The sequence below is a fragment of the Aulostomus chinensis genome, chromosome 7 (genome assembly GCF_037954235.1).
Source record: "Aulostomus chinensis isolate RoL2024-O1b breed Wild chromosome 7, RoL_Achi_v1.0, whole genome shotgun sequence".
Classification (NCBI taxonomy): Eukaryota; Metazoa; Chordata; class Actinopteri; order Syngnathiformes; family Aulostomidae; genus Aulostomus; species Aulostomus chinensis.
In genome coordinates this window covers 18784448-18807320 of record NC_141326.1, presented here as the reverse complement: position 1 = coordinate 18807320, position 22873 = coordinate 18784448, and the positions used below count along the sequence as shown (strand labels likewise).

The 22873-nt window shown below is 40.5% G+C and overlaps 2 protein-coding genes and 1 long non-coding RNA gene across 5 annotated transcripts; 2 read left to right on the top strand and 1 right to left on the bottom strand.

Moving 5' to 3' along the window:
• The first annotated feature begins 4482 nt into the window (after window positions 1-4482).
• st8sia2 (ST8 alpha-N-acetyl-neuraminide alpha-2,8-sialyltransferase 2) lies at window positions 4483-15750 on the top strand. Of its 2 annotated transcripts, none has more exons than XM_086208958.1 (6): window positions 4483-4901; window positions 6286-6339; window positions 7357-7500; window positions 7630-7887; window positions 11131-11424; window positions 12238-12665. In XM_086208958.1, the coding sequence occupies exons 1-6, from the start codon at window positions 4804-4806 to the stop codon at window positions 12395-12397; spliced, it is 1008 nt and encodes a 335-aa protein (XP_086065084.1). In that variant the 5' UTR covers window positions 4483-4803; the 3' UTR covers window positions 12398-12665. The 2 variants fall into 2 exon arrangements, with proteins under 2 accessions (XP_086065084.1, XP_086065083.1); XM_086208957.1 differs by lacking the exon at window positions 12238-12665 and adding an exon at window positions 13596-15750 and having other exon boundaries at window positions 4485-4901.
• Window positions 15751-15767: 17 nt separating this feature from the next.
• On the bottom strand, window positions 15768-22369 carry fam174b (family with sequence similarity 174 member B). Of its 2 annotated transcripts, XM_086208960.1 has the most exons (3): window positions 21765-22364; window positions 19785-19916; window positions 15768-19124 (listed from the first exon to the last, which is right to left on the bottom strand). In XM_086208960.1, the coding sequence occupies exons 1-3, from the start codon at window positions 22043-22045 to the stop codon at window positions 19121-19123; spliced, it is 417 nt and encodes a 138-aa protein (XP_086065086.1). In that variant the 5' UTR covers window positions 22046-22364; the 3' UTR covers window positions 15768-19120. The 2 variants fall into 2 exon arrangements, with proteins under 2 accessions (XP_086065086.1, XP_086065085.1); XM_086208959.1 differs by lacking the exon at window positions 15768-19124 and having other exon boundaries at window positions 19772-19916; window positions 21765-22369.
• Window positions 19647-21014, top strand: LOC147258863 (uncharacterized). Its single transcript, XR_015117085.1, has 3 exons — window positions 19647-19691; window positions 20623-20697; window positions 20790-21014. It is a non-coding gene; the product is annotated as an uncharacterized LOC147258863 (long non-coding RNA).
• Window positions 22370-22873: the final 504 nt, after the last annotated feature.

The following is a 22873-nucleotide window of genomic DNA, read 5'->3' as shown; positions in this document are numbered from 1 at the left end:
GAACCAGACTGAAATTTAAAGTGATTCCAGGTGTCCATTATTCCTTCAAGGTCTTGCTGAGATGACATTAAAGACTGACCAGAAAAGTGTTTTTTGCATTGTGCTGTCGCATTGAAGTTGACCTTTGACCTTTTTTAAATGGATTTGTGTGAAACTTTGCACGCTTTCAATTCTTGACTTATTAAACCTTTCTTGTAGTAGTCACAGTAGCTGTGACCTTTGACCATCATTCACCCTAGATTCCTCGGCTACTGCGTATTTGGGCTGAATTTGAAAGGTGGATTTTGCTGGCATTCACACGACACACGGACCTCAACTGGCAAAACCTTACGATGTACACGTGAACATTGGACCCAGATTTGAAGACGTTTTCTTAAGGTTTTAATGATGATTTAATGATATCGCAGTAACGAGAACCAGCCAGACAGACACTGTTTTTATGAGCGTCGTAGCTCCTGGACCTTAATCAGACAGCGATCCTTTTTCCTGAAATCAACAAGACAATATCCATATTTTCTAAAGTTGTTATTTATGTTTTTGTAGCTTGAGCTCAAAATCTAACATTTTGCCTCATTAAGAAAGAATCCCTCTGAATCCCTCTCAAAATTCAGTGGTAAATAATCCATGGAAATCTATCTGGAATGTTTTGTGTAATCCTCCAAACAATGCCAAAACATCCTTGAAGAAGGTGAATTCATTAGGCACCGAAATCAAAAAAGGACAGGCTGATGCTTCCTCATCCTCCTGAGTGTTTAAAGTCCAGAGTGCATCTTTGGAGATGAACAAATGCCCTCCAGACACAGAGAACAAACCCACACACAGCCTTTCCTACCTGGACTTGAGTATTCTGCTCTTGTCCTCCGCTCCGACGCTTTGAGGCGACAGTTCTCTTGCAGACGTCCTCGTCCTGGTATCCATCTACTCTCCGGTCGCTATCTTTGCCATCCAAAATGAAAACCGTATTTGAAAACAAGTAATAGTGCCTTATCGCTTTTACATCATTGCTGAAGAATCTCGGTAAGCCGGGGGAGACGGTGAAGATTAAATTGATAATCTGCCTGTGATGAGCAGATGATTATGAATGTACAGTACATGTGCATATAATAGGACTTGATGGTGGTTCCTATTTTACATACAGTCCACTTCTTCTCTAAGATTCATTTTCTATGAAAGGCACAGATATGTTTGTCTCTATAAATCCTTGCTGCACTGCCTCAACGTAATGTACTGCTGAATCTCATGCATGACAATGACGCCAATCGTCCAGGGTTGGAGAAGGTGTTATTTTCATGATTGTTGTCATTCTCCGGCTTGTTTCTTGTTGTTCGGTTATCTGTCTTTGGAGTTCTGCATGTCTTTTTCAAAAGAAAAAAAGAAGCAGCTGATGTAAGAATGGGGAATAAAATGAATACATTTGTTGTATTTAATGATTAAAAGCTCTGATACACACCTCAGTGCGGCTTCTGATCACATCACTCGTCCTTGTTAAAAGACAAAAGCCACCAGCCTTGAAACAGAAGCTGCTTCGGGCGAGAGTTTTTCGTCTTTAATCAAGAGGCCCCTATTAGCCTAATGGGTGCTTCAGAACGAAGAACGTTGCATAACGAATCGAGCGGGAACAAATGAAGCGATGAATCCTCACAGCAAAGCATTGACGTGCATCTCCCTCTTAGTGTTGATATGTTTATATCACAGAGGAAATTAATTTACTGGATTGACTGAGTTCAGCCAGCTGGCATTTACATTTCTCCACAAACAGATGAAATCAAAAGTGAGTTGTGTATGTGTGTGTGTGTGTGTGAGAGTGTGTGTGTGAGAGTGTTTGTTTTTTAGAAAATAGCATCAGTGTATAATCAAATTTGTGTAAAGATGAAGCAGTGCTAGATATCTATATTACCGAAGTAAATATGATTATCAGCCTTGTCATTATGTGCAACTCTCAAAGCTCCAGCTGCACTTTTCACATTATGCAAATTATCCATTTATTCATTCCAATGAAATACAGTTGCAGATAATATATGCATGAAATGTGAAACAGACTGAGAAACACTTTCTATTTGCTTTGACCAATTAATGTCCAATTTGCAATTCAACACCAAGTTCAATCATTAATTTTCACCAACTATTAGGTCTGAGTGTGAGTACCAGTCATGTCCTGTGTTAATATGGATGCATTTTATTTACTGTTGATTTCACGCCTTCTGAGTTAATTAAAATTTTTAAATATTCTTAAATTTCTTTTTAAAAAATGTGTTCCAAAGGTGAAGGCTAAGAGTTGCTGTGTTGTGTTACCGTGACAAGGCAGTCGACTATGACACAGAACAGTGAGATAGCTGTTACTGACGCCTCAGCTATTGAAAGTAAATAAGAGATCTCAAGTAGTATCTTAGTTAAGAGGTCCCCAAATTACAGTTTAATTCTGTTGGTGTGGAAGTGATCCTCAGAGATACGTGGCTGTTTTATTGTTCCGTCTTTCTTATTTCTTCTTATGTGAATACGACATAAATCCAGAGGTGAAACAAACAGTGAAGGGGCTTCAATTACTTTTTATTTCAGGGGGTCTCGAGACAAAAGACGCGGGTGTGCGATCTGGGGGTTTCATCTCTAATGCTGGGTTGTGTAACATGTGAAAGCTGCAACAGCTGTCAGATAAATGAAGAAGAGTAAAAATAAAGTGGCACCCAGTGGAAGTAACCTCCAAACGAAGTGTCTCTCTACATCTATAAAAATAAAAAAAATAAAAAAACTTGTCCCAGTTATTTGCATTAGGAGTCTAATGGGGTTTCTGTGTTTAGCGGCCTCAAATGTGTGAAGCTTTGACCTCTATTTTTTTTTCAATCGTACGCTGATGCTAGCATGATCCCCTTGGGTTTGGATGCCTACAAACACTCTGAGCAGTGTAAACGTTTTTAAAAAGTTGGGTAGCAACTCTTTATTAAAAAGTAACTTATCATGATGATTTATTGGGTTCAAAATGTTCATACATTTACATTCCAGCGAGTTGGCAGATTAACTGTTCAGGATTTCTTTGCCAACAGCATGAACACGTTGATAGCATGAGTCATCTACGTGTCCTCCCCGACCAGGAGCTCCAGAGTTACCTGGTGATGGATTAACCGGAGAAATGTTTGAGGAACGTACGGGTTCATTCTGTTCTTCCTCTCAAATACTGTCAAGCCAACAAAGGAGGAAGACGAGGGTCAACACTGGCTCAGCATTTCTACGTTGGTCAAGTCATGTCAGTTTTTGCATAGTGCCAAATCACAACAAAGGTGATCAATGGTGACCAGAAGGGGCCAAGAAACCATGGTGAGGTGGCAACTTTTCTGCTGGACAGGTAAGCTAACAGTTGCTATGTAACAATAGCGATCGTTCAAGCGAGCCTCTGACAGGTTCATGTTGTTATTGTTTTTGTGTGACAACATCCCAAAATGTAACATGACATCAGGGTTGTGTTCTTTGTGTTCACGAGACCATTTGAACGATTCCCTCTAGTCAGTTTCACAACATCCTAAATGTTTTTCAGAAAGCTATGAGTTCCCAACTTGTGACATATTTGATCAAATTTCTAGAAATACCAGAGCCCATGGACATGGTTTTAGGTTATCTTGAGACTTCTGTTTTTGTTATTTCATGATTTTTCAGGTGAAAATATTAATATTATAATGGGCTCCATACAGAAGTAATCCAAGTGTCCTGAAGCCTCTACATGCCTTTCAGAAATGCCACTGACGTGACGTCTTTAGCCTCATTGTTCATTGTGGCCTGTAGCTCTCGGCCCATTTATCGTCAGACACAACATGATGTCAGTGACATCGTCCAGAACAACTTAGCATGTTGAGGCTTCGAGATGCTTGGATTTCTTTCGTATAGAGGCATTCTATGGTTTTATGATGTTTTTTTTAACATTTGAAAATTGGTCACCATTCGTCCATTTTCTACCACCTGTCCTGTCAAGGGTCGTAGGTGTGTGTGTGTGTGGGGGGGGGGGGGGGCTGGAGCCTATCCCAGCTGCCTTTGAGCGAGAGGCGGGGGTCACCCTGGACAAGTCACCCGTCCATCGCAGGGCCAAATTGGTCACCAATTTGCTTCAGTTGTTTGGCAGATTATTGCAACACCTTTTTTTCCTGTGAAACTCCAGCTGCGTTTTGAAGACTCAAAGAACTTCACCTGATCTTCCATCCGCATGAAAGCGACTGGATGATGGCTGGATTTTCATTTTTGGGTGAACTATACCTTTAATGTTCCATGCTGACTGGGATTTTTGTGGGTGCAAACCTGCCTCACACACACACACACACACACACACACACACACACACACACACACACACACACACACACACACACACCTGGCTGTCCGGGGCCGTCTCTCCACTGCAGTCCTGTGGCTCCTCTCCGTGAAATCAAACAGGCAGAGATGAAGATGGAGAGTTTGGCCCCTGCGCCTTTAAGACCGCATGTGGTCTACATCTTGCTGCTCCCACTGCACGCTGGCTCTGGAGGTGCACGCTTTCAAAGTTTGACGGGGGAATAGAGGTAACAGTGGCGGCGGCAGCTGCGTCGCTCCATCGGGAGACACAAACACTCACACACACACGCGCGCCCGCCCGCGCACGCACGTACACGCGCGCGCGAGAGAGAGGGGCATCAGAGAAGAGGGAAAAGGACCGCAGCTCTTATGGGAGTGTCCGACTCCGGCGGTACTAACAAAGGGGGCAGATGAGTGAGCGGATTGTGGCTTTCTGGATGGTAAAGAGAGTTCGCTGAGAGGAAGAGGAGGGTCTCCCGGCTGCAGCCAGCCATGCCGCCCGTATCCCGCACGCTGCTCTTCTGTTTCCTAACGCTGCTGGTGGTTGCTTTGATAATTGATGATATTGCAGAAGTGGAAGAAGAAACTGCGTAAGTAGCCCGCAGTAATTTATCCACGCTTTACATGTGTATGTGCCTACGCGTGTATGTGTGTGTGTGTGCGCGCGCGCACGTGTGCGTGCAGCCTATTGTTTTCTTGTCCAGCAGGTTATTTCCTCCAGGTTTTTTTTCTCGTTTGAAAAAGCGGAATGGAAGGAGAGAAAGACTGTGTGACATAAATGTTTTTGTTTTTCATTTGAATAGAAAAGTTTGGAGTTGGATGTTGACTATGTGAGGTTTGTTTCTACATTTGTAACACTTGAGGTGCAGCAGGCAGCAGCAGCTGTTCCGACAGCAGCCTGCCAGAGTCTCCGAGGATTAGGCTATTTGTCTTGCAGCAGCCTGCATGCGGGATAGGGATACATTTCCACTTCCAGTGTGTGTGTGTGTGTGTGTGTGTGTGAGAGAGAGAGAGAGAGAGGGAGGGAGGGGGTAGCCTACAGAAGACAGAGGGGGGCAACAGCTTGGAAAGAAAATAGGCTTTCTTTCTTTCTTTTTTTTCTTCTTTTTTCAGACTTTGAATTGTTGAGCAGTGCAGTAGAAATCTTCCCACATGCCCCACTTGCATTTACACTTGCAAGAAATCCCAATTTAGCATCCAGTAACACCAATGTAAAGACAAAGTCAGACCTCACACCCATTTGCTCTCATTGATACGACCCATAAAGATGCTGCTCCTGCTGCGTTACCCCTTTCAGCAAGAACATTTTGTTTTGAATGCAATTACCCGGCTGCGGCTCACATTGTAATGAGGTCATATTGGTTTGCCGGTGGGAGAAGAACCAGAACCAGTTCCACTGCTGCATGAATGCAGCTTAATACAATTACAACGTTGTGTTTGTGTGAAACCATCAGGGTGGTGAGAGGCTGCCATGAACCCACATGTGAGCAGCCCACCTGTCTGTCTGTCAGAACGTCAGTCCTCTGTTTCACTTGGATATTTTCTCAGTTCTGCTTTAGACAGCTGCCCGCAGCCTGTCACCGCTTCGTCAGATGTGACCAAGGTCAGGATCGCAAATAGACTTCTAAATCTGAAGGCAGACGCTGAAACTGTTTATGTGCTGGTGCATCCAACACCTCTGTGGAAAGATTGCTCACTTCCCTGTGAAAAGAAAACTGCCTTTTAGTATAATGGGGATCCATTAAGACCACATTTCTCCTTATTACATCAGTAAATGGGCCCTCAGTGGATTGGTCTAAAAATACCTTGATGTGTGCCTTTCACCTTCCTTCTATCTTTAAAGAAGACATGCAGTATGGCTCGTGTGAATGCTGGTGGATTTGTTGTTGTTTGTGGTTATCATTACAGAATATTTCCAGCAGTCTATGCAGCAGCGTGTGATTCATAACTCAATAGAACATATTTTTGTTCTAGAAACACTGGACGTTCAAAGATGAACTTGCAGCGGCTCATCCCGAAACCACACAGGTCTGAAATCCAATTATCTCAACACGCGGCACACACTCATTTATTATATTATGGTGTGTGTGTGTGTATATATATATATATATATATATATATATATATATATATATATGCACTCTTCCAGTGGGAACCAAATTTTCACTCCAATATAATTTTCAGTTGGCAGCCATGGAAGCAAAGTGAGTCACTCGTAGTGTCTCATCAGTGTTTACTTCCAGAAGGCAGCTGCCATACTCGCCAATATGGTGGGTACCATGTGATAGAGAAAGCATCTGCCTTTGAAGTAATCAGAATTTGAATTTGCAATAATTCAACTTAATTTTGAATGACACGGCTTGATTGCATTTCAAGTATGTTGCAAGATAAGACGAGACAGGATGAGATAAGTTTTCTGTCTCACTGCAGCACTATTTCAACAAAAACACATAAAATTGGACTAAAACTTCAAAAGTACAGCTGAGAACAATGATTGTCAGCAACAGTGTTAACAAGTCAGGGCTCTTGATTTAATTTGCATAGTGATGATCATCAGTTTTTGTTATGTTTTCCCGACTAGTTGGCAGTAACTATTCAGTCCCTGTATGTCCAATTAGCTTGGATTCAATTAGCAGTAACAACACATCTTCTGGAAAGTAGTGTGATACAAATAAATGTCCCAATTTAAATGTATTTCAATGTGCAGAACTCGAAAATGTATAAAAAGTATTGTAGCTGAAAGGATTCCCTGGAATGGTGTACTTCATGAATACATTTGTAAATGGCTTATATGCTGTAGCTTGTAGAATTTTTAATGATTTAGCTGATATTCTTTTCTTTTGTAAATTTTTCAATTAGCACAAGTAACTTAAAGTTGTGTAAAAAATGAAGTAAATGTATCGAATTACGTTGCACAACCCACATCTCACTTGAGATTCATTTCCACTGGCTGTGTAATCTGTACAACCCATGAAATGCTAATATTATTCCTTGGATTGAGTTCATAAAACTGTGTGTCAGTGACGACTTTCTGTTCTCATCTAGAAAGATGGCGTCTCACACGGATCCCATCACTTCAACGAGATCGGCTAAAAACGCAATAAATCCTCGTCGTCCTGTCAACGGTAACGACACCAAGCTCCCGTCAAGCGGCTGGACCTTCAACAAGACTCTCTCCAACCTCATCAGGTGGAATCCTCACGCTCCTCCACTCTTGGTTTCAGCTGGATGTTAAATCATCTAATCTTTTTGGATATTCTCTCTCTCTCTCTCTCTCTCTCTCTCTCTCTCTCTCTCTCTCTCTCTCTCTTTGCACAGGAAACATATTCTAAGATTCCTCGACCCGGAGAGGGACATCTCTATTCTGAAGGGCACGCTGAAACCGGGAGATATCATCCACTATGTTTTTGATCGCCACAGCACCACAAACATCTCAGAAAATCTTTATCGTCTTTTGCCGACTGTCTCACCCATGAAGAACCAGCATCACCGGCGCTGCGCCATTGTAGGAAACTCTGGAATCCTGCTGAACAGCAGCTGTGGGGCCGAGATTGACTCCCATGACTTTGTTATCAGGTATTTTTCTTTCTCACAGAACAGGCTAAGTGATTTCCACTTGAAAGAAATTGTACAACCTGTAAGTTAAAGTAGCCTATAATTGAAATGGATCAGCAAATTAGTCTCAGTTTTAGGTTTATCTCTCTGCACTGAGAAGGCAATCCACACTGGAATGATAATCCCCCCTTCTTTTTTTTTTTTTTGAGTTCTCACATTTATTCAGCTCTAGAGTTGCTGCTCACACAGCCGAAAATATATTAATTGCACTTTTAAAGAGTCTGGCAGCGCTGCCAGACAGAGAGCAATTAAATGCATCATTATACATTAAACTGACGTTTTTGGAAAGCCTTTGCATCCAGAAACATATTGTGCTTTTCAGACAAACACGGGTACTCTCGGGGGTCCTGCTCTCATTTACCAGAGAATTCTGTTTGTGAAGCCATCAGCCAGCTCTGATTAGTGTCTGGGTTGTAGCAAGGGGGCCTCTGAGTAGGTTATTCATCACTATTCATACTTGTCATTGGGGGAAAAAATAAGTCTGTCCATGCTAAAATTGTGACAGCAGATGAAAAAGGTATTTAGCAAATATCTAGACACGACACAGCACAACATGTGCTACCTGCAGAGGTATCATTTATCAACGACTTCAGGACTGTGGTGTAAATGAAGCAGGAAGTAGATGTCAGCACCTCATCTAGCTGATTGATTGATGGCTGCAAACTGTCCCGTTCTTTCTTCTTATTATTTGTATTCTTCTCAAACGGATCCTGTTGCCTTTGTATCTTGTATTCTCTTAAGTGCTGCATGTGTTACGCTGATGAGCAGAGGTCAGGATTTCTAGACGCCAGCAGAATGATAATAATGTCGGGGCCGCGGCTGCTACGGTTGGCAGGGGAATGTGGCATTTTGAGAAGCAGTGGAATTTGCTCTGGCATTCATATATCAGGCAGAGGGAGATAATGTCTCAGCTAAATATAGTCGCCTGCCCTACAATTGGTTGCAATAGAGTAGGTTGACAGTGTTTGGGGAACTAATCATTGATCATCTCGGATCCTTTTTTAAAATGAGGAACATCAACACAAATTACACTGATTCCAGTATGAATGTAATCACTGAAAAATATGGACTGACAGCAACTTTAAACCTGACAAGGAAAACATGTATAAAAACAAACAGGTCTCCAAATATACTTAAGTCTAAAATTTCAGATGAACTGAAAAATTAAAGCAACAGTTCTGGAAGTAATGTTTTCTAAGCAAGAGCGCCCTCTGCTGCTGCTGCTGCAGGTTGGTTGCACAATAGGCCCCGTTCAGACCCGGTGTTCTTGGAGAGGTTCGGTTCTGAAAGCCCCTTGCTAGCAGAGTTTCAGAGCTCTTTTGCAGCATTGCAATGATCCGGATCGGTGGAAGTAAAAGGTCCTTCTTCCTGTCCTTTCTCTGGATGAACTAAAAACTCTACCACGTAGGTTGGAAGATGACTTTCATCTATGATTGGATACTTGGTTTTGAAATGAAGGTGTAGGCATTTTACCCATATTTTTGAAAAAAAGGTTCAAGCAAGAAAAAAAATGCAGATTGCTGCTAGTGGACATGGTGTTAAAACTGGATTCCATCCATCCATCCATTTTCTATACCGTTTATCTGTTAAGGGTCGCGGGGGTCGGGGGGCTGGAGCCTATCCCAGCTGACGTTGAGAGACATGCAGGGTTCACCCTGGAGGGGTCACCTGCCCGTCCCAGGGTCAGCAGGAGCAATTCGGGGTTCAGTATCTTCTTTGACGTGGTCACCAGGGGAAGTGAGGATCAAACCAGTGACAAAAACTAGATACTCCCATTGAAAACAGTTAAAAATGTACACCACCTTCAAGATAAAGACGCTTTGGTGATATGAGCCCTTAAAGGCTGGTTTGTTCAAGGCTGTGAAATCAGAGCAGCAAAGGCACCACGCTGTTTTACACGGAGCAGGTGAAATTTTTAGTTTTGAAGCTGTGAAATCTCTCGCCGTGCTAATTTTTAAATGTTGACAGAGGAGCTGGCAGGGATTGTTACCAGTGTTCAATTAACATGATTGTGAAGCTGCTGTTTGAAGGTGAAATAGCTGCATAATGGTGCTTCTAGTGTCTCCTTCTGGGTTGGTAAAATGCTGATGTTTTGGGAATACTTACATTTAATTGTTAAAAGAAAGTCAGCAGTGTGTGTGTGTGTATGTGTGTGTATATATATATATATATATATATATATATATATATATATATATATATATATATATATATATATATATAAACCCTTCTTGTGTGATTTCCTGCCTTCCCCCCTGCCTAATGATGGTAATTACCGGCTCTGTGTTTTGTGCTATTTAATCTGAAGTTGACTTCAACACCAATAAATAAAACACCGTCCTGCTTTTCTTCCTGCTTCTCTCCTGTTAGAAATTCCTCTGAAGCGAATGGTTTGACCAGCTCAAGGAAACACACGTGGGTGATATATGAACAGAAAAAGAAACACAAAAGGTTAGATGAGACTCCAGAGCAGCCTGGCAAAGATTCTCCCAGCTGTAGAGATGTTTCTCCAAATGATTCAATGGTGTCATGATGTCATTGAAATTCTCTCACAGATGTGATGTGTTTTAAGATGTGACTTCACAATCAAAGCCATTGTTAAGATCGGTTCTATACTTAACACTTTTGAAAAAAGTTCCTTCAGAGGTATATTTTTACATCAAAGATGCAATATTTGAATGTAAGAGGCCAGAGATGCATTTTTGCCTTAACGGAAAGGGTATGAAGTGAACTGAAAGGTCCACAATTGTCTGCCTACATGTGGCAGCGATCGGATATACATAATGGATGTGTAAACAAGGAAGAGGAGCATGAAATCAGATACCACCAGATCTGATTCTGCCCTTAATTGTATGCGGAGATAAATCGGATCAGATATGAATCTGATATCTGCCAGTGTGACATACGGATCAGATACTTGCTGTCATCGTGAGTCACACATCATTGAAATTTTCAAAGATGTATAGCATTACTTTGACAGTTTTTGTTTGCCGCAGTACCACAGAGTACCATTGCCAAGTGTCCCCTCCATGAAAAACCAGCAGCAAAAAAATAATCTGCTGCAGAGCCTGGCAAGGAGATCAGCTTTGTTAATGTAGGGTTTGACACTTAATGCTGTCTTGGCTCTCTTTCCTTTACTTGTTAACCTGACCTCAGATATGTATCGTCCAGCTAGGATATCACCCTGTCACTGCTTGTTTTCAGGTGTAACCTGGCACCAGTAGAGGAGTACTCTCGGGATGTGGGCTGGCGTACCAACTTAGTGACCATGAACCCTTCAGTGGTGCAGCGAGCCTTTCAGGATCTTGTCAGTGATGAGTGGAGGGACCGCTTCCTGCAGCGGCTTCAAAGCCTCAGCGGCAGCGTGCTTTGGATCCCAGCCTTCATGGCTAAGGGAGGGGAGGAGCGAGTGGAGTGGGTCCTCCGTCTCATCCTGCTGCACACGGTGGATGTACGCACAGCTTTCCCCTCACTGCGCCTTCTTCATGCCGTCAGAGGGTAAGATGCTCCCGGTGGTGCACGTACGAGCTGATTCCTCACAAACCATTTAGTTTTTGTCTCATTTAGAGGAATACTTTTTGTTGCTTATATATTTGTGATGTCTTCTAATAAAACTAATGCAGTAGATGTTTCCTGCAGGAGATCCTGCCTTCATGTCAAATAATCAATCAATCAATCAATCAATCAAGCTTTCTTTACATAGCAGCTTTCACACCAGATGATCGACGAATAGTAGGATTTTAAACACTGAATGAGATCAATGAACAGCCAAAAACTATAACGCAAGAACATCAAGACAAAACTAAAAGCGGCCTCTTTTGAAGATAGTAAAAGATAATACATTATAAAAAAAAAGAAAATTGTAATAGAAGTAATAGAATAGAATAAAGTACAACATTAATAGATTAGATTGTAGTAAAAATGTGATTGAATAAATCAGAATGAACAGTCAAATACTGTTAAAACAAAGGGGGATTAACTAGATTCTAATGATAAGTAAGATAAGAAATAAAACTATGCAGTTAGATAAAATCCAGACTTGAAAGATGGGGTTTTTAGTTGTTTTTTTAAAATTTTATTATGTTCAGCCTTTGTCAGAGGCTATTCCCGCTCATAACAGCGAAAAGTAGTATCACCAAATATGGATCATAATGTTTGATTATTATTCAAGGTTTTGACTCATTTGTCTGAAAGGCTGTAATTTGTGCTGCTATAGAACTGTACTGAGAACTTTCAATCGCACTCATAGGAATAATGGTTGCTCGAAGGGTTGCTAACGAACTGGCGACTGAGTACAGTTTGGCATTTTAGGAAATGCACCTTCTCGCTGCAAAAGCCGGATGCAGCATCCTCCAGGAGTCTTGTTGTCACCGAAGTTGCCGGGCAACCAGAGGATATACAGTACGGACATCCTGGGTGGATAAATAAACTGTTGTTTATGGTGTCAGTCTTTTCATCTAGGTCACTGTAAGAAAGCTCATTTATTCCCCAAAATTTCAAACAGTTCATGTAACAACAAACCACTGTGACCATGTTTGCATCTGCAGTCTGTAATGGAAAATATTTATCTGTGAAATGATGCTCAATTATGTGTTGCTGTTCTTGGCTTTAGAAACTGGGTAACCCTGCTGAGCCTGCTTGGTTGCGGTGATTTATTTTCAAGCTAGATAAAATCTATTTTTTCATAACTTCTTTAGCATGTCTCATATAACCTGCAGCGCATTGGAGCTCTTATTAAAAGACAAATCACACTTTTTTTTTCTTTTTTTTTTTTTGCTGCCCTTGCTTCCTTCTCATTACAGCCAGACTCTGATCTGGAGCTTTCCCTCCTTGTTAAAAACCACCCATGGTCAGCAACCACATTAAGCCATTTTCCATGCCCCAATCAACACGTGGTATTGTGAAGGGTAGAAATCAGAGTTTTACGCACAAAAATAAAAGATTTGCTGTTTTGGTTTTTTTTAGATGTCAGTACTCCCCTGATGTTGTCATTTCCTCAGTAAGGCAGAAATTTTAAAGAAATTGGGCTATCGTGTGCAGTAGAGGACGACCAAATGTCACATCAGATCATTTCAGGGATTATTCGACCCTCTTCTCGGATTGTTAGAATGCTGATCACCTGCTGCAGTCTTTGGTGTGATTTTAAAACCTGCGCAATGTTTGTCCTTCATGGCAAATGAACTGTTTTAAACAGTTCAACCTCTGCATCTTCCACACTAACCAGAGAAGCACACTGCAGGAGGAGGGGGAGGGAGGAATGGGAGGGGAAGGTGGTGGTGGGAGCCTAGAAAGTGACCCGCAGGCTCCTGAAGGGTGACGTTATGGACCGCCATAACTCCTGTGTCACCCTGTGTGGGTGGACAGCGTGTTGAACGTCTCTGGTTTAGAAATGGCTTGTTAAGATGAAGGGGGGTTTCGCAGTACATTTTCTGAACACAGAACAGAAGAAAAGATGATTTATTGACCATCTGTGAGCATTTCTGAGGGATCAGTTTCTTGGTCTACAACAGAGAAGAATATTCGCCGGTGAGTTTCTTGAGGATTTGGCTCTTGTCTGTATTCTAGAGTATATCAAAACCGTCATGGAGAAAAGAAGGATTAATAGATGATTCCACGTGAATAAAAAAGCACTTTGGAATTCAGCTCACCATCGTCTTCTTTATCAACAGGTACTGGCTGACCAACAATGTCCACATCAAACGTCCCACCACGGGGCTCCTCATGTACACAATGGCTACTCGTTTCTGTGAAGAGATCCATCTTTTCGGCTTCTGGCCCTTTCCACTCAACCCACAAGGCAAACCTGTGAAATACCACTACTATGATACTCTCAAATATGAGTACACCTCCAGCTCCAGTCCTCACACCATGCCTCTGGAGTTCAGGACGCTGAGCACGTTACACAGACAGGGGGCGCTCCGGCTTCACACTGGGACCTGCCAGGTAGCTGGACCACAGACAGAGAACTCAGGCAAATAGCTGAAAGGAAGATCTCCGTGGAAATGACTTTTCTCAACTGAGCACACAAACAACTTTCTTGTCTGCGTACTTTTATGAAACTTGAATTAACTTATTTTAAGTAATTGAAATGAACTTTTTCTATTAGAGACTAGTTTCTCTTGTGTGTTTTACCTTCAGTGAGATTTCTACAGCAGACTCTTTTTGATGAGCTTCCTGCTGCTGGTGTGACCAAAGGTTCATAGAGATGCTGTCACAGGCCCCCTTTATTAAAAAGCCACGTTTTCCAGTGCAGTTATGAACTGTTGATGGGACAACATGGAGTCAAAGGTATTAACACGAGCGATTCTGGTGAATCACCTTGAGGGCCACAAGATGGAAGCACCTCCTAAAACAGACTGTTCACACACTTTCTTTTCATTCTGATCCCCTGAAGAGGTTTTGTTTTTCCTAATGATATTTAACTTGTCATTTTAGCAGTTGAAGCTTGTGGTTATAAAAAGGTTATATATTCATGTATTTCTAAAAACTTCAGTACGACCAAACCTACATGAAAAAAAAAAAATCCGTCACCTTGAGAGCGGAGTGAAGAAAAGGAAGCATGTAGGATTGTGTTCCGGGGGGTGTGAGGATAAAGGAGTGTACCAGCTGTTCACATAAGCCTGTTTACACTTGGCCAAGGGTAAACTGTCTTTGTCAGCTTTTCTTAAAGAACACCAACTCCACCGCCCAGCACAGTAAATATTAGCGGTGGCTTCTTGTAGAGTAGTAGAAGTACAAAAGACTTTGAAAATGATGGTACTGATTAAATGCTCACTAATACCGTGAGTAATTAGCCCCATAATGTGTTTTAAATTAATTCTTGCCTTTATTCATTTGAGGTCAAATATTAGGGATTGTTTTGTGGATTTGAATGAAGCTGCCAATACTTTGTGCCTATATATACTCAATATAGTTGTTGAATGGGCCGTTTCCGTGCCCGGAAATAAGAATATTCAGGGTTTATCAAAGCTCCTGTGGTAAGGAAAGGTGAAACAACATGATGATCTTAATGACTTGAAACAAAAAATGCAGAAAAGACAGAACAGAATGTGCAAAAAATGTACTTTAATGGGGATTAAAAAAAGAAAATCACGGTGAGGGAGGAAGCTCCAGTGTAATGGAGGTGAAACTTTATCGTGTTATATTAATAGAGATATTTATACAGTTTCTGAGGGCTTTGTCAAACCTACACTGGTTTAAATTTTGTTCAAGTATCACAGTTGACTTTTTAGGTTGTCTTGAATTACACAACTCTTGCAAGAAAATGCCTCCATTAATAAAAGAAATTAACAAAAGTATTGGAAGTATTCGGTGCACTGCAGCAAAACAAGCCGCCTCTTATAAGCTTCCAAACATGTGATTTGTACATAAAAGTATTTTTGACAGGATGCGCCTGTTAATTTATATGTTGGTCTTGTTACTTTGCCAATTAAGTTAAGAATAGACTTAAAAGTCATGCTAGAGACGTCAGCAGTCTGGGCCAATGAATGTTTTCTTTTTGTGAAGCTCATCTGAACTCGGGGAAAATGGAACCATTCTGGGACAACACAGTAAAGTTAATTAACCTAGAATGCGGCCACAGTTAAGAAAACGGTATTAACATGTTGCTTCTGCCGTCAAGCTGTGGGGATATTATTTTTCTCATGTATATTGTATGTTAAAATCTGTTTATTGGTCCAAAGTCCAGCAATTAATTACTTTTGCATGTTTGTCTTAAAGCATAAAAAGTGTAATTACATGTCTTAGCTTTACAAGGATTTACTGAAATTGTGCAGTTTTGACCAAGCGAATGTATTTTTTTGTGGTGAAAATAAACCCACAAAATATTGGGGGGAGGGGTTAGGGGTGGGGGGGTGGGGCAGCTCTTCAAGCCTTTAAAACCATTTTACACTTCCAAGAAAGCAGTTTTATTTCAGTAGTCAAAGACATGGAAACTGAGGAAACAGTTGTGGGTACACAAAACATCTTTGTCACACACCAAGCAGGGACACATTTTCAATAAACTTCCAAAAGAGTATTAAACTTTTTTTTTTTCATTACATGTGGGATCAGGGATATTAGCCACACTTGTCAAATAGCCACCAAAGGATTATTTAAATTCATTATACAAGAGGAATTGCCGGTAGCAGAGGATTCAGGTCAAATAAAAGTCCAGAATTAGAACTGTCAGATCAACCGGGGTTTTTCCACAATTTCACAGGCTTCTAAATTAAAACAATATCATTAAGACAGGAGAGGACGACTGTATAAGTCAGTCGCCCCCAGACAAACTCAACAGACATACTAAAAAGGATGTACACTTAAAGAATAGACATGTCATCTGAAGACAAAACAGAAATATATCAATAAATCATCAGAACGTCACTGAATGTTTGATTCAAAGTATTAGTCAAAAATCAAACACAAAACATTACACTACCGATTGTATATTTAATACTGACAATAGAAGTATCTTGTCATCTGCAAGGAAAAATACACAAGCGAGGAAAGAACATGGTATAGATAAGACTGTGTCTTAGATCTGCTCCACTAGGGATGGAGGTGTGGGAGAGAAACAGTCCTCTGGGCCATGGTGCCATTTCAAATACCAGTCTGGATCGAAACAAAAACCAAATTAAGTTGCAGACGGACGAGGAAGGAAGAGTGACTTTTGATTGTTGTAAATCTTGGTATTTAAATTAAAGCTATTGTGAACTTGACATACCAATTGTGTTTTGCATTATTATCAACTAATATTTGCACAGATGGGCTGCACGGTGGTGCAGTGGTTAGCACTGTGGCCTCACAGCAAGAAGGTTCCGGGTTTGAGTCCCGGCTCGGGCACAGGATCTTTCTGTGTGGAGTTTGCATGTTCTCCCCGTGTCTGCGTGGGTTCTCTCTGGTACTCCGGCTTCCTCCCACAGTCCAAAACCATGCAATTGGGGACGAGGCTGATTGATACTCTAAATTGACCGTAGGTGTGACTGTGAGAGTGAATGGTTGTTCGTCTCTATGTGTTGGCCCTGCGATGGACTGGCGACCTGTCCAGGGTGAACCCTGCCTCTCGCCCGTTGACGCTGGGATAGGCTCCAGCCCCCCTGCGACCCTTAATGTGTAGGAATAAGCGGAAGATGACGATGGATGGATGGATGGATTTGCACAGATTGAGAAATAATTTGGTTTGTCATTGATGATGTTATTTGGGGCCAACCTCCTAACGAATGACTGAGCGAACACGTGATTCCAGGAAGTTATTTCACCCTGCAAAACGAAGCCGGCATAACTTGACTTTGGACACAGTTCACTCCAATAAGTCATTAAAAAGTGTACATTACATGTTTATGACTCAAAGGTGTTTTTTTTCTACCCTGCATAGCCTCTGATGCATAAGCTCTGTTTGTTTTGTGCTGAACAGGAAACGTTTATTTTGTTTACTGTTCATCTCAAATTGGGTTTTGTGGATTATTAAGCACATGACCAGCTCAAGACGACTTTGATTACAGAACGATTCATTTGATAGCTTGTAAACAGATATTTCGGCCAGTTATTAATAGTCGGTCTCCATTAGCTTCAAGCTTAAAAATGTATGGCCAGTATCATCTGACTTCTGCAGTCACAAAGAAGTCACGCAGAGGACAATTAAACGTCTTTTTGAGATTGTGACGCATAAAACACGACGAGTCACTGAAAAGCAAACTACATTGTTTTGGGTGAAGTATCGCTTTAATCATAAAAATATAACATCCGAGTGTGTTTTAGAGTCACTTCATTCTTCGTTCAACTGCTTCATTTTGATAGCTGAGTAACCTAAAATTATCTTGGCTCCAGCTCCATGTGAAGGTCATGAGATTAGAATTGTTAATCTCAACCACTCAAGTGAGTGCAGAGCCACAAAGTCACACCAGTCCTTTAATGATTGTCTAAAAGGCAAAAGAAGTTAACACTTTCTCAGGATTGAGTAACACCTCTATTGTAAAGACAAATATCAAAATATCACCAGTGATTTAAAAAAAAGTCAATGTTGCCTTCACTGACAGAAAATTGGTGGTAGTTTGCTATTACTTTTAGTGCTGGAATTCTTCCACTGCATCAAAAAATAGCCTATTTAATACAGAGTATTCAGGGAAATCACTGGATGAAGCTGACGAATGAAAACATATTTCTTTTTTTTTTCTTTTCTTTTTTCTTTTTTTTTTTTACCAAAACATTACATTCCATTGAAGAGACACAGTCAGTGTGGCAAATACAGCAAGCAGTCCTTCTCAAGTTAGACATTCCAGAAGTCAGTGAAGTAGCTGTTCATTTACAGGAGACACCAAACTCTGAGAAGTCAGCGAGACAATAAAACACTGGCAGTGTGTACTTGAAGCATTTAAAACCTCTCGTTGATAGGGTCTGAACATGTTGCAGCATTCACACTGATAACGAACGTCTCCCATAAATACCGTAGAAATATACCTTGACATTATTCTTGGAGCTTTTCATTAATTACTTAAACTGAGATAGCAGCAAAATAGGACTGTATCGAACACCACACAGTAAAAAAATATACCCCGAACATTAGAACAGAAGACAGTATATACGCACAGTAATCTGGTTAGTAGACAGATAACATTTGGTATGAAAGTTTAGTTTAGAAAAAGTAATTTTTGTATTTCATTAGACTCTTCATTGTGTGCAAATTCATTTTTTTTTTGCACATTTTCTGCATATGAACATCAGTTACCATTCATTTAGCAATAGGTATCCACCTAAATCACACATATGATTAAAGATATGTCTGTATTATGTTGTGTGGACTTGGAAGCTGCTATAAACTAATCAGCCAGATAGTCTGTATAATGTTAAAGTCTAACAAGAAAATATACAGTAAATAACAATGACAGTTGATGTAAACAAACAAAATGACCTGTTATGGAGCCCTCAGAGCGGCCTAATTTAATGAATGATTTTTTTTTTCCTCAGAAGAGGTCACGCCTTTAAGTCTTACACAGGAGAAAGAGGAGAGGAGGTCACGTGATTAAAAACAGCAGCAACCGACATTACCTGTGTGGCTCCCATTATTAAAAAAAAATAAAATAAAAATACACAGAAATAAGCCATGCACACGCAGCACATGAAGTTGTTGATTTGGTAACATAAAAATATGAGAAATCACTCGAGTTGATCCAGGAGGAAATCAGGAGCTATTAAACAACCACATTCATGCTGTGATTCACCTGTAAAATGAAGGGAAAACTATTACTTGTTTAATCTGTTACCGCCCACATAGTTAAGAGAAAATATGTCCTGACCGATTTGGAAATCAAGAATACCAGGTAAACATGACGCCATGGCTTCCTTAGAGGAAGCGCTTGTGTGTTGAAGAACAATGGAAAGGACGGAAGGGTGAAACCTTAACTCAACATTGTATTTGACCTAAAATAGTGTTGCTTTCACATTTAGTTCACCTTGGAGACTGAGCTGTTTAAATGCGTGTATTTCATTCCTTTATTTTTTTTCTACCTGGATCTAAAAAAAATTCGAAATGTTCTCTACGTAAAATCAAGTCAGGATACTTTACATAGATAAAATCATGATTACAACATTACTTAATAGTGGCTATAAAAGTTTGGCAAATGTAATACAAGGAACAAAAGTAGGAATCAACAAATAAAGCAAAATCCTGTAAAACTAAAAAAAAAAAAGAAAAAAGGCTAGTCGTAGATCTTCAACATCACATGGAGGCAAAATTGTGAATAGTTCTTTTCCTTTACAACTTTAATTGAGGTTTGGATATGTTTCTGGTAAGATATCCTCAAACTAAAAGTACAGACACATGACTGAGATAATCTGGTGAAAATAAATCATATTGTTGAGGTCACTTTTAGAGAACTGACCTGTAATTCACGTCAAACAGGGTGGAGTCATCCTCATCGTCGTTCTCCTCATTTAGAGGGGCCATCTCTACGCGCTCCGCAGGTGTCGTGATAATGTCATACTTTCTTGTTTTTCTGATTCTCCTCCCAGATCTGTGAGAAACAAACGTGAAGGAAAAAATACGGATGAAAACATATTGTTCAGGCTGACTCTGCGGCTAAAAAATATATTATACTTTCGTAAAGGCTGTAAGGACAGAGCATGCACAGCAGTTTTCATTAGCTGAGACAGCTACTTAGCCTTCTGCTAACATAGCTAGCATAAATAATTTGATCATGTGGCTCTTCAAGACATTCTAAATGTCATCAAAAACAAAACAAAAAAAAAATCAAATTTTAAGACTGAATTAAGTCATTTCCCAGAGATCGTGTGATGCTCAAAACAATTCATCCACCATTTTATCGCCAAAATTGTAGCAAAGTAGCTAGTGAAGCAGCTAGCAATGTAGCTAGCATGCCAACATTTGTTTGGTAGAATAGTTACAGCCAGAAGATGGAGACAAAAGTGAAAACACAATAGCTTTAAACTTCATTGACAAACAGGATTGCGTTCATACATTGAATTTTCTCTTTGTTCAAATTGGATTCACGGTAAAAGTACAGAAAGTCAATTATTTAGACAAATTAACAGCATTTGCGTCCTGCTCTGGGTGAGAGTGGGTAGTTTGGTTACTGTGTGTGTTTGTTTTTTGATAAGAAATTCTATGAGATATCATTTGTTTTCATTTTCTTCATGTTTTTATTCAAGACATGCCAAATGCATTTATTTATTTACTTGTTTGTGTGTTTGTTTACTTAGCAAGGACAATGGACTGGGCATGAGGGTCTGAGGAAGAATCGTGGCATCAAATGTGAAAACTCTACCATACATCAGGTACAGAGATTTTAAAACAAACGTTACATAAAAAAAATACATTGAATAAACATTGCATTGCACTGATACAACTGGGTTTTGTGTTCCAAAAGTTCTCAGCTCTAATGGAGAAATCTGAGCGGCCTATTTCAGTGAGCCTGCGCTGTAGTCACCTCTGGTAGAAGTTCTAGTCTGCCTCATTTTATCACAACAGAAACTATGTTGACGGCGGAGGAGCAAAGCAGTGTGTAATTTCGTACATCAGACAGGAGGACAAGGTACGCAAAAATATTTAAAGTCACAAGGTTTTAATCGTATGACGGTGATGACCCCCCATGTCCAATAGTCTGAGTGTTCATTGGTGTTGCTTCTGCATGGCTCTGAGAATGTGGGGTCTGGGGACCGTATGGTAATTCAACATGACAGGCGTGGAAAAATCACAGTGTGCATGAAATCATACGTGGAAAACCTGTTCCCTTTTGATTAATTTACTGATTTCTATGTTATTGGTAATACTTATAATATTTGATGCCATAATTCTCCTAGACGGATTCCTTTTAGCTTTGTAGCAGTCACTGTCCTTTATCCCTGTTTTTTTTTTAAATCATTTAAGTATCAGATCTTAAATCAATAAATCAAAAACAAAAGCCAAACAGCCTCATGCTTTACGTTGTTCCAAGCTAATATTTAGTCTGTTTTTACATCGTGACAATGGAGAATATTAGGTTCTTTGAACTTTTGATGGACACTCCTCCTGCACTTTCAGGCATTTTACAGAACAAATGATCAGAATTTAAATGGTCCACTCTTGAAATTCTAAGGATTCAGTACAAAAGTCACACGCTTTATGAGGTTACCAAAGCACCTCCACGCCAGAATTCCCCGTGGAAGGATTATTAATAGGCCCAGACCTCCTGTCCTCTCCTCTTAGCCTCGACCATCACATGGAGCCTAACTCGACCACATGCTACTAATAATGGATTTATTTCCCCGGATCAGTGGGGTTTCGAACCTGATCACGTCTACCACTACAGGACTGCCTCGTTGTAAACATTTCAGGCTGTAAAAAGCCAAACCAACCGGCCTACCTGACTATTTTGATGACCAGGCATGTGATGAGAACAGCTGTCAACACGCAGATGAAAATAACAATGTTTTTCAGAGTTGGAAGATACGTCATGAGAGATGAAATCCGGGATCCCACGGCTGCATCCGTCACATTATTTGTCAGCTCGTCCTCGGAGGTGACGGATGATGATGATGTTGAATTTAAGTGCATCGCGGCGGGTGAAGAAAGAGTTTGAGGCTCGCCGCTGACGCTCCAGAGCGCCGCGATGATAAAAGTTAAAGAGAGCCCGTATGTCACCATGGTGCAGAATTAAAACAGACGGTAGTTTCTCCTTGCTGGATGATGCGACGGCAGCTGTTACATTACAGAGGATCGGCGTATCAATGTCAGACTGTGTCATTTACACCAAAAAGAAAATGTGAAATATCCATCCCTACTCGTCCAAGATCCTCCTAATGGCGGAACTCTTTGTCAATTCAATTTGCTCCAAGAACGTGTTCGGCTTGAGGTGAGTTAAAGCAAGTCCTTCCTGACTGCATTAGGAATCCGTGGAGAGATGGGGATTATCCGCCTCCGGAAGAGCTCTGCAGGCTGGCCCTCTGTTCCTGGTGCTGAAGAGGAGCGCAATGTGGGCTCGTGACGCCTTCAGGTGCGCCTCGGACTACCCACTCTTCACAGGCCTACTGTCACCAATCTTGTGTTGACGGTTTGAAAGATGTTGAAAGAGGTGACCGCATTAAGTAAATAGCAGAAGGTTACATTGTAGTGTTTTCTATACACTTAATTGACTGGCAACTGTAAATGATTATCACACATTATGTTTCACAAACATGAACGTATCTGCTCATTATTGTAGTCAGACAGGAATGTAATTGTATTTTCAATTTTTACTGCAATATTATTTCCAATTTATGCTATTTTTTGTTAGCCTTAATCAGTTTGAGATTTTATTGTTACACGTCTATTCAAATCGCATATTATCTTTTCTTGGCGGTTTTTGGTGTTTAACTTCATTTTAATCTCCATTTTAATGGTTTTAATTCACATGATTTTCCTTTTTTTTTTGTTTGTTTACTGGTTACCTTGAATTTATATGTAAAGTATGTGTTTAATCGCATTTGTTCATGT